The following is an 11,196-nucleotide window of genomic DNA, read 5'->3' as shown; positions in this document are numbered from 1 at the left end:
TCAATCAAAGGTCCAGATGACACCAATACCCCAATGACCCTTTAACACCACTGATTCAGACCTGAACACCGGGGCTGTTTAGTCCGGCTGGTGTTAGGCTCGATGGGCTGCTACCATGGGAGGAAAGTACTGGAGATATTACTTACTTAAATATTATCGTGCTTCAGACGAAAAGTGATGCTCATCAGTCTGGTCAGGTGCAGCCAGAAATGATCCGTTTAAAACTGATCGAGGAAGATAAAGGTAAAATTCCTGTTTTAGTGAATGGAGTCTGGTGTGTTTGACACTTATTCTGAGTGTGTGACAGCATCATGGAGAGGATCCCTACAGAGAGAGACCTGTTCTCTAAAATCCCTGTTTTAGTGAATGTAGTCTGGTGTGTGTGCTGTTTGTGGTTAAACCAAAAGGATCTTCCAGGTCTCTCTCTGTAGGGATCCTTTCCATGATGCTGTCACACACTTAGAATAACATCAGAATATGTCCATGTAGATGTATTGATCCTCTCAGTATAAATATTATGGAGCCTGTTGAGTCGTTATCAGCTCTGTTTTTTCAGTGTGTCTGACTCTGTGTACCAGGCTCTCCAGGCCTCCCAGGCTCTCCTGGACTCAGGGGCCTAGCAGGAGACTCTGATGTTGGTCCCTCAGGACCAATCGGCTTCCCAGGGCCACCGGGCTCTCTGGGACCTAAAGGAGTCCCTGGTTCCCCTGGCAATGATGGACTACAAGGTGAATAACTGGACCTGAATGTATCGATGGATAATCGATGGATGCTGCTGAAGATTCATTTCCTCATTATTACTTCCTGTGTTTGTCCAGGGGTCCTGGGTCTGGCTGGGGGCCCCGGAGCAAAGGGCCAGAGAGGACAAGATGGGGCCCTGGGCATCCCCGGCCCTCCAGGACCCAGACCTAAACTCTGTGACACAGGAAAACCTGGTTCCAGGGGCCCCTTTGGCCCTCAGGGACCCATTGGACCCCCAGGTAAACTCTGGCCCCGAAAGATCATCACTTTTCTTTTCCTTACGTTACATAGTGACGTCCACTGTGTGTCACATTTTCTCCATCAGGTTTTTTGGGAGAGAAGGGTGAGATCGGGGACGAGGGTCCTCCAGGTTTTGGCCCTCGTGGGCCGGTAGGCAAACCAGGCTCTCCTGGTTTCCCAGGATACCCGGGGTCCCAGGGTCCCCCTGGCCCCAGTGGAGACTCAGGACAGCTGGGGCCCGACGGCCAGAAAGGTGAGCCCCTCCCACTGACACGCCCCCCTTTGGTGGTTTCCTGATGAAACTGGTTCTCAGAAATAACTCCAGGTGTGTTTCAGGTCTGATGGGGCCCCTCGGCCAGGAAGGAGGGCCTGGGGCCCCCGGACGGACTGGGGCTGCTGGGGCCTCGGGGAGGAAGGGGGACAGAGGGTTCAACGGACGAGATGGAGCTCCAGGGTGTGAAGGCCCGAAAGGAGAGAAAGGTAAACACTGAGTGATAGTACTGCAGTACTACTGTAGTACTACAGTAATACTACTGTAGTACTACAGTATATTAGTGTACTTCAGTACTACTTTTGTGAAAATCCTCTCCCTTGTCTGTCCCCTGCAGGCTGTAAAGGGGCCCCGGGGCCCCCCGGAGATACCAAGTTTGTCAACATCAAAGGAGGGGGAGGAGAACAAGGAGCGCCCGGCATCATCGGCTTCACTGGCCCACGAGGTCAGAGCTGTTACCATAGAAACCCCCAGGAAGGTCTCCAGGCTCTGAAGTCACCTGGTGGCCAAACTGTTCGGCCCAAACAGACTTTTTTCCACAGACTCTTATTGTGAAAGAGACGTCTCAGTGTCTCAGAGTCTGATTCTCCAGTGCCAACATCAAACACTCTCTGTCTCCACAGGAAATAAAGGTGCACAAGGAGCTACCGGTAAGCCAGGGTATCCAGGCATCAGCGGCCCCCCTGGCATCGTAGGCCTCCCAGGACCCTCCGGGGCCTGCGGCAAATCGGGACCTCCAGGACCACCAGGACGTCCAGGACCCCCAGGACTTATCGGCTTCCCTGGACTGACTGGAGATCCGGTAAGATAAAAGTAGACTCTGTAATCAGTCCAACAGGAAGTAAAGGTGCCTGTACAGGTTGGGACGTCCATGCTCTTTGTGTCTGGTCTGATGTCTTAATGACTAGAAGGATCACGTTGCAGCCATTGCAGCCCGTTTGGTGGCTGCTGGCTGAGGTGATCTACTGGACCAGTTCCAACACTTTTACTACCTACCAGTCACTCAGACACCAGGATGTGAACAGGTAGTTTATTGGAGCCGTTAATGTTCCCGGGTTCTGCAGAACTTTGTCTTTTGATTGTTTCCTCAGAAAAAGTTAAATGTTCAGGAACATTTACCTGTTCTTGTCTGTGGTTGCAGGGTGAATCAGGATGTTTGGGGCCACCTGGAAAACCAGGTCACCAAGGATGTGCTGGACCCAAAGGTAGGAACGAACCCCCTAATGCCCCCAAAGCCCCCTAATCCACCACCGCACTGCGCAGGTTATTGAGCAAAGTTTGTGTTTGTGTTTCAGGGGATAAAGGAGACCCTATTGGTTCTCCTGGACCACCTGGAGACAAGGGGCCTCCTGGAGACTTCGGGCCTTTAGGTGATATTCTGGTTCGGGTTCTGTCTTTAATCAATAGAAGTAAAACAGAGCATGAATACACAGCGAGTGAAACTCTGTTGGATTAATGTCGGTTTGAAGAAACAATCAGGTCAGTTTCTGAATGAATCAGCTGTTTTTTTGTCTCTCAGGACCTCCTGGACCTCAAGGAGATCCTGGAGGACCAGGTTTCATTGGGGGTCCAGGACAGAGAGGATGCAAAGGAGATCCAGGCTATCAGGGGGACCTAGGCGAGCCAGGTACACCGTTAAGAAATATTACTACTCAAAGTTGAGCTTTTCATTCGTGTGAACAGTTACCAACAAATAAAAGATCTGATTAAATGTTCATGTTGGAGGTCAGTTCAAACCTTTAGTCAGTGTTGTAACGTTTCCATGGAAATACCTGGACAGCATCAGTGACTCTTATGTAATGAAACCTAGTTTAGCGCTCCAGCGAGTAGGCCAGCCCCTAGTAACGCCCTTAGTAACACTCATAGTAAAATCCCTAGTAACGCTCTTAGTAACGCCCTTAGTAACACTCATAGTAAAATCCCTAGTAACGCTCTTAGTAACGCCCTTAGTAACACTCATAGTAAAATCCCTAGTAACGCCCTTAGCAACACTCATAGTAAAATCCCTAGTAACGCTCTTAGTAACACTCATAGTAAAATCCCTAGTAACGCTCTTAGTAACGCCCTTAGTAACACTCATAGTAAAACCCCTAGTAACGCCCTTAGTAACACTCATAGTAAAATCCCTAGTAACGCCCTAAGTAACGCCCTTAGTAACACTCATAGTAAAATCCCTAGTAACGCCCTTAGTAACGCCTTTAGTAACACTCATAGTAAAATCCCTAGTAACACTTAGTAACGACCTTAGTAATACTCATAGTAAAACCCCTAGTAACGGCCTTAGTAACACTCATAGTAAAATCCCTAGTAACGCCCTAAGTAACGCCCTTAGTAACACTCATAGTAAAATCCCTAGTAACGCCCTTAGTAACGCCTTTAGTAACACTCATAGTAAAATCCCTAGTAACACTTAGTAACGACCTTAGTAATACTCATAGTAAAACCCTTAGTAACGCCCTTAGTAACACTCATAGTAAAACCCCTAGTAACGCCCTTAGTAACACTCATAGTAAAATCCCTAGTAACACTTAGTAACGACCTTAGTAATACTCATAGTAAAACCCCTAGTAACGGCCTTAGTAACACCCCTAGTAACACCCCTAGTAACGCCCTTAGCAACACTCATAGTAAAATCCCTAGTAACGCTCTTAGTAACACTCATAGTAACACCCTTAGTAATGCCCTAGTAACGCGGTTTGTTTCAGGTGTGATCGGTCCCTCTGGTCCCAGTGGACGTCCAGGTCTTCCGGGTCTTCCTGGTAAAGCGGGTGGCGATGGTCCTGCAGGGCCGCAGGGCAGCCCAGGACTCCAAGGTCAGACCTCAAACCCACATCTGCTGTCATGTCAGACATGTTAGACTGTTAGCTTAGCATGTAACACAGATTAGCTAACAGTGAGAAAAGGTTTGAGTCTCGTCTTTTACCTCAGTGGAGAAAGGGGGGGGGGGGGGGGGGTCACTTACAGTTTATTTTTATTTAAATTAAGGCTTCAGGTAGTTTAAACATGTGATGTGAACTGGATCAGGAAACTTATGATCAGTTTGTTCAGATGTACAATATGTACTGGAATGGGTCCAGTACATCACCTCACCCGCCCAAGTACGTCCTCTAAAAGTGCTTGTTTTTACCACGGACAGGCTCAGACTGTTATTATCCACAAACAGCCGTTAGATCATTCTCTTCAAACACACCAGACTCCATTCACAAAAACACTAATTTTAACTTGCAGAACACAGGAGTTGCTGGTCTGCTGCTGCCTCCACCAGTTAGTATGTTTGTCCTATTGTGCAACTTTGGTGTCTTAAAGGGTTCGTTCAGATCCAGCACAATATTCATGTCACACATAATAACACAAACACACTGACTGATGGAGGCAGCAGAAGAGCAGCAGCTCCTGTGTTCTGCAAGTTAAAATTAGTGTTTTTGTGAATGGAGTCTGGTGTGTGTGCAGAGAGCGATATAATGGCTGTTTGTGGTTAAACCAAAAGGATCTTCCAGGTCTCTCTCTGTAGGGATCCTTTCCATGATGCTGTCACACACTTAGAGTAACACTCTGAGCCTGTCAGTGGATCAAACAAGCACTTTTTGTGGATCTACTGTGATCAGGTGCAGTTGTCCCAAAGGATCACGTTGCAGCCATTGCAGCCCGTTTGGTGGCTGCTGGCTGAGGTGATCTACTGGACCAGTTCCAACACTTTTACTACCTACCAGTCACTCACACACCAGGATGTGGACAGAGAGGATCATGGGGCAGAAAAGTTCTCCTTTAAGCCCTCTAGGAAGCAGCTCTCTGCTGTAGTCACATGATCCTTGCATGTCATAATGGTCCCTCACATCAGCTTCTCCACCTGAAATGATAATGAGGACAGATTTAATAGTTAATAATAAAAGGTAAACTTTGTGTTTTATGAATGATGTGGCTGCGTCAGGTCCACCTGGACCGCTGGGACTTCATGGCCTGGACGGACTGAAAGGAGTGAAGGGGGACATGGGGACCAGAGGTATGAGTCGATTAAACAAGCCTGTGAACACCTGCTGTCATATCTTCTCCTCAGTTGAAACCAACATTTGTCCTTTTGTGACCCATCTGTACGACCACCTGACATCATGTGACCAAAGCAGAGTCTTGAAGGGGTCCTGACAAGCTGCTGCATCAGGTCGGGTTTGGACGTGATGCCAATTTGGTGCATTCGACCGACAAGTCGAAAACTCTTTGACGCCCTGATGAAAAGCTCCAACCTTCCTCGGCACAAAGTGCTAGTCTGGATCTTATTTCCCTGCCGTCCACCAATTTTTTCAAAGTTTAAGAACTTCATACGTGTTGGGAAAGCTGAAGTTTGCACACAGGAGCAATTAGAGAGTATAAAAAATCAAACACAGAAGAACGAGGTTCGCTGTCATTAGAGTCAAACCCTCGTTGGCCAGTTTCTGCACCAGACTGTGACGGTATTTTGATGTTTTAGATGTTTTCTTCTTAATGTGTTCATTGGTGGTACTTTTTGAGCCACCCAGGAGGTCTGGACCGGCACCAGAAGAGAAACCCATGCAGGGTTTGGGTGAAACGAGGATAATTTTTGACAGAGTGGGGGTCACAGAGGTGGTGTTACAGGTGGAGGCACCACAAACTCAACCTCTGCTTCTGTCCAGGTCTGGGTGTGCCGGGTCCTCCAGGCTGCAAAGGTCTTCCAGGAGATAAAGGTCCTCCAGGTCCTCCAGGACCCTTTGGCCCATCCCAGCCGGGCCCATCAGGACCCAAAGGCCCCCCAGGACCCAAAGGTCTGTCCCAGTTTACCAACTCTAGAGACCAGACCTTTAGCTCGTCGCTAACGTGTCTCGTTGTGTTGTTTTAGGACCTCCAGGTGTTTCTGGACCTCCAGGTAAACCAGGACCAGACTGTAAAGGCCCAGTCCCAGGACCTCGAGGAGATCCTGGCTGTCCTGGACCAGATGGAGATCCAGGTCAGACTTCAACATTCAGGCTTATTAACCCTCTGATCTCTGCTCTCTTGCACCACTTGTTACGTATTTTAATGACGTCAACAACTCGCAACACTGGTGAACAACGTCAAGACCGAAGTCTGAGCTTCCTGCTGCAGAAGAATGAATCCTGTCGGTTACAGTTTTTATTTTAGAGCCATTTAAACAGGAACATGCTAACAGCTGCTCTCATATGGGGGGGGTAACTGATTTCATTGGGTTAAACTCTATCAGGTAAATCACACTGGATGACCTCTGACCTTTGTTTGGTGTGTCAGGGTGTCCTGGTGACATCGGGGAACAGGGTCGGAACCCTCCGGTACTTGGAGATGATGGGGACAACGGGGACATGGGGTGCAAGGGGCCCGAGGGCCCGACGGGACCCCAGGGGCCCAAAGGACTGCCGGGCATCGCTGGGAGCCCAGGAGAGAAAGGTCAGAGTTTTGTCTGTCATGGAAAAGCAATAAGATCTAAATGGGAAAAATGAACCACCGTTGCTAACTGACCCCGTACCTGTGATCAGGTCTGCGGGGGTCTCCAGGCCTGATGGGGCTACCTGGTGCTCAGGGTCCCAACGGTTGTCCTGGTTCCAGTGGGCCTCCAGGACCAAAGGGGTTCAAGGGGCCGACGGGTCCGAAGGGGGAGAAAGGAAGAGTCTCCCCCTGCCCCACTTACCCTCCCCCAACACAGGGACCCCCAGGACCCCCTGGCCTCCCGGGTCAGCCTGGAGATGACGGACTCCAGGGGGAGAGCGGCCGGAAGGGACCCAAAGGTGAGAGACAGGAGGGAGCGATTTAGCACCTTAAAGGGCAACTCTGGTGTTTTTAACCCTCAACTCTGGAACAAGTGTTGGAACTGGTCCAGTAGATCACCAGTAGATCAGCTCAGCCAGCAGCCACCAAACGGGCTGCAATGGCTGCAACGTGATCCTTTGGGACAACTGCTCCTGATCACAGTAGGTCCACTAAAAGAGCTTGTTTGATCCACTGACAGGCTCAGAGTGTTATTCTAAGTGTGTGACAGCATCATGGAAAGGATCCCTACAGAGAGAGACCTGGAAGATCCTTTTGGTTTAACCACAAACAGCACACACACCAGACTACATTCACTAAAACAGGGATTTTAGAGAACAGGACACAGGAGCTGCTGCTCTGCTGCTGCCTCCATCGGGTAGTTAGTTTGTGTTATTGTGTAACTTCGGGGTTTTAATTGTTAGTTGAGATCAACAAAGTGAAACAACGACACAAACAAACTAACTGACCAAGGCGGCAGTAGACCAGCAGCCCCTGTGTTAAAGGTGTGTTTTTGTCAATGGAGTCTGGTGTCTTTGAATATATTAAATTGATATTTTTTTCCGGAATATTTCTGGCAAATATTTTTCTATTCCTGTAATTGTTTTACTGGTTTACAACTTTTACATATCTGAGTGATTTTTTTTTTTTTACAACTTTACTAATGTTTCCAGATATTCTTACTGATATTTTATTCAATTCCAAGTAGAGTGTAGATTCATCTTCATCAGTGTGAACATTTGGATTAAACTAAGGGCCCAGGTGTAAAAACACCAGAGTTTCCCTTTAATGAAGGGCAGCAGATGAAAAGCGTCTGTTGTGGAATCAGTTTTCCTCAGATGGCTGACCATGTGTTTCAGGTAGGAAGGGGGACGCCGGCACTGATGGACCAATAGGCTTCGTGGGACCCCCGGGTGCAGACGGAGAGCGAGGAGAGCCTGGCCTGCAGGGGGAGACGGGAGTGGAGGGGGCCAAAGGTGAGACCTCACCTGTCTACAAGTTATTATTAGTTTATCTTGTTTAACTTAATCTACTCAGAACCTGGAATTGTTTTGCTGATGTCACTTCCTGTGCCGTGTGTGTGTGTGTGTGTGTGTGTGTGTGTGTGTGTGTGTGACAGGTGATCCCGGTCCAGTCGGCGACCGTGGTGCCCGCGGACCAATCAGACACCTGAACTCGGGCTTCCTGTTGGTGATGCACAGCCAGTCAAAGGCGGTTCCCTCCTGTCCGGCGAACATGAGGGTCCTGTGGGTCGGATTCAGTCTGCTGTACCTGGAGGGCCAGGAGAGGGCACACACTCAGGACCTGGGTACACACACACACACACACACACACACACACACACACACGCACACACACACATATACACACACACACACACACACAGTTTTTGTTTGACTACAAACAGCTCCCTTCAAACACACCAGACTCCATTGACAAAAACAGTAATTCTACAAGTAGTCTCTTAAACAATGAATCAATTTCAGAGGACTTTAGGAACCAACAGAAATAATCCAACAAATATGAGGATGAGTGTTTCTGCATCGTTCACAGACAGGATGGACCTGATTTTAGCAATATTAGTAGATGGAAAAAAGCAGTTCAGGAAATCTGTTTGAGTTAAAGGACAAATCCTGATCAGCTGTTCTGTTCTCTAAAATCCCTGTTTTAGTGAATGTAGTCTGGTGTGTGTGCTGTTTGTGGTTAAACCAAAAGGATCTTCCAGGTCTCTCTCTGTAGGGATCCTTTCTCTGTAGGGATCCTTTCCATGATGCTGTCACACACTTAGAATAACTCTGAGTTTGATTCATTTAACTGATATTTTAATGAATATTTGTATTAATAATGTTTCCAGGTCAGGCGGGCTCATGTATGCGGGTTTTTTCCACCATGCCGTTCTCCTCCTGTAACATGGGAACTTGCTCTTACGCCAGTCGTAACGATAAATCCTATTGGCTGTCGACGACGGCGGCCGTGCCCAGTATACCTGTGGGCGGAGCCTCCATTGAAGACCACATCAGTCGCTGTGTGGTGTGTGAAGCCCCCTCCTCACCCGTCGCCCTGCACAGCCAGACCTCCAACCAGCCGGACTGCCCCCCCCTCTGGAGGAGCCTGTGGACTGGATACTCCTTCCTCATGGTGGGTACTGCAGGGGTACAGGTACTACTACAAGTACTGCTACTACTACAAGTACTGCTACTACTACAAGTACTGCTACTAATACTACTACTAGTACTGCTACTACTACAAGTACTGCTACTAATACTACTACTAGTACTGCTACTACTACAAGTACTGCTACTGCTACAAGTACTGCTACTACTAATACTACAAGTACTGCTACTACTACAAGTACTGCTACTACTACAAGTACTGCTACTAATACTGCTACAAGTACTGCTACTACTACTACTACAAGTACTGCTACTAATACTACTACTAGTACTGCTACTACTACAAGTACTGCTACTAATACTACTACTAGTACTGCTACTACTACAAGTACTGCTACTACTACTACTACAAGTACTGCTACTAATACTACTACTAGTACTGCTACTACTACAAGTACTGCTACTAATACTACTACAAGTACTGCTACTAGTACTACTACTAGTACTGCTACTACTACTACTACAAGTACTGCTACTAATACTACTACTAGTACTGCTACTACTACAAGTACTGCTACTAATACTACTACTAGTACTGCTACTACTACAAGTACTGCTACTAATACTACTACAAGTACTGCTACTAGTACTACTACTAGTACTGCTACTACTACTACTACAAGTACTGCTACTAATACTACTACTAGTACTGCTACTACTACAAGTACTGCTACTACTACTACTACTGCTACTACTACTACTAGTACTGCTACTACAAGTACTACTACTACTACTACTACTACTGAGGATATTACTGATAATACTACTGCCAACATTACTGCTAACTCTACTGCTAATACTGGTACTGCAGCCCTTAAAGTACTACCACTGCAGTACTACGACTAAAGTACCACTGCTGCCAACTACTGCAAGTACTGCTAGCCATTATAATGCTCTCTTCAAAGACACCAGACTCCATTGACAAAACAGTAATTCTACCACAAAGAACATCACAGAAGATTCTGTAGTTTGTTTGTGTTATTGTTTGACTTTGGTGCTTTGAAGGGTTCGTTCGGATCAAACACAACATTTGTGTGACACACAATAACACAAAAAACAAACTAATGGAGGCAGCAGCAGACCAGCAGCTCCTGTGTTCTGTGAGCTAAAATACCTGTTTTTGTCAATGGAGTCTGGTGTGTGTGCAGAGAGATATAACGACTGTAGTTAAACCAGAAGACTCTTACCGGTCATAATGTTGGTCCACTGCTGCGATCGAATCACCTTTCAGGTCTAACACTGCGTGCTGATGATGTCACTTCCGGTGTGTGTGTTGCAGCATACAGGTGCAGGTGATGAGGGCGGCGGCCAGTCTCTGACATCATCAGGTAGCTGTCTGACGGACTTCAGGGCGCAGCCCTTCGTGGAGTGTCAGGGGCCTCGAGGAACCTGCCACTACTTCGCTAACATCTACAGTTTCTGGCTGACCAGAGTGGAGACGAGCAGCTCCTCCTCCTCCTCCAACAGCTCCTCCTCCTCCTCCACCTCCACCTCCACCTCCTCCTCCTCCACGCTGACGGAGGGCTGGCAGCAGAGGGAGAACATCGGGAGGTGCAACGTCTGCATGAGGGTGTGAGGAGACGCTTCACCTCCTCCTCTTCCTCCTCCTCCTCCTCTTACTGCAGAGTCGAGAGGGGACGGACAGGGCGAGAATCGTTTGTTTGTCTCTGTGAGGAGAGACTGCCATGTTGAAGATAACACTGCCCATCAATCAATCAATCAATCAGTTACTCAATCAATCAATCAAACTGGTTTATTTTGCCTTTTTATCAAACGTGGCAGCAGACAGGTGCTGTGTTTTTAAATCCAGGCCCTATTTTAACATATTTTAGAGTCCTAATGACTCCTAATGACTCCCTTTAACAGACACGCCAAACTCTGTTTAAAATTCTTGCTATTTTAAAAGTTTCATGGCTGAATATCGGAGATGAACGCTGGCTTTTAATTATTTTTAGGTCTTTTTAACTGATCCCTGATTCTGACCACTCAGGACTCACCTTCTCC

General features: G+C 47.6%; 1 protein-coding gene across 1 annotated transcript; it reads left to right on the top strand.

Moving 5' to 3' along the window:
- Positions 1–209: 209 nt before the first annotated feature.
- Positions 210–10,768, top strand: LOC139200069 (collagen alpha-4(IV) chain-like). The gene is made up of 17 exons (XM_070829299.1): positions 210–243; positions 579–728; positions 819–980; positions 1,067–1,234; positions 1,876–2,054; positions 2,394–2,457; positions 2,548–2,622; positions 2,772–2,879; positions 3,983–4,065; positions 5,899–6,027; positions 6,102–6,209; positions 6,532–6,661; positions 6,751–6,999; positions 7,879–7,995; positions 8,139–8,327; positions 8,874–9,157; positions 10,472–10,768. The coding sequence occupies exons 1-17, from the start codon at positions 210–212 to the stop codon at positions 10,766–10,768; spliced, it is 2,526 nt and encodes an 841-aa protein (XP_070685400.1).
- The last annotated feature ends 428 nt before the right edge of the window (positions 10,769–11,196 follow it).

Source organism: Pempheris klunzingeri, chromosome 4 (assembly GCF_042242105.1).
Source record: "Pempheris klunzingeri isolate RE-2024b chromosome 4, fPemKlu1.hap1, whole genome shotgun sequence".
Lineage (NCBI taxonomy): Eukaryota > Metazoa > Chordata > Actinopteri > Acropomatiformes > Pempheridae > Pempheris > Pempheris klunzingeri.
This window is presented reverse-complemented; position numbering and strand designations above follow the sequence as displayed.

Bases quoted from the DNA above. Each gene is read 5' to 3' on its own strand.
- LOC139200069 (XM_070829299.1), top strand. From the start codon at position 210: ATGATCCGTTTAAAACTGATCGAGGAAGATAAAG. The intron at 1,235-1,875 runs GTGAGCCCCTCC...CTGTCTCCACAG, and splicing joins GGGGCCCGACGGCCAGAAAG to GAAATAAAGGTGCACAAGGA. The intron at 7,996-8,138 runs GTGAGACCTCAC...TGTGTGTGACAG, and splicing joins GGGAGTGGAGGGGGCCAAAG to GTGATCCCGGTCCAGTCGGC.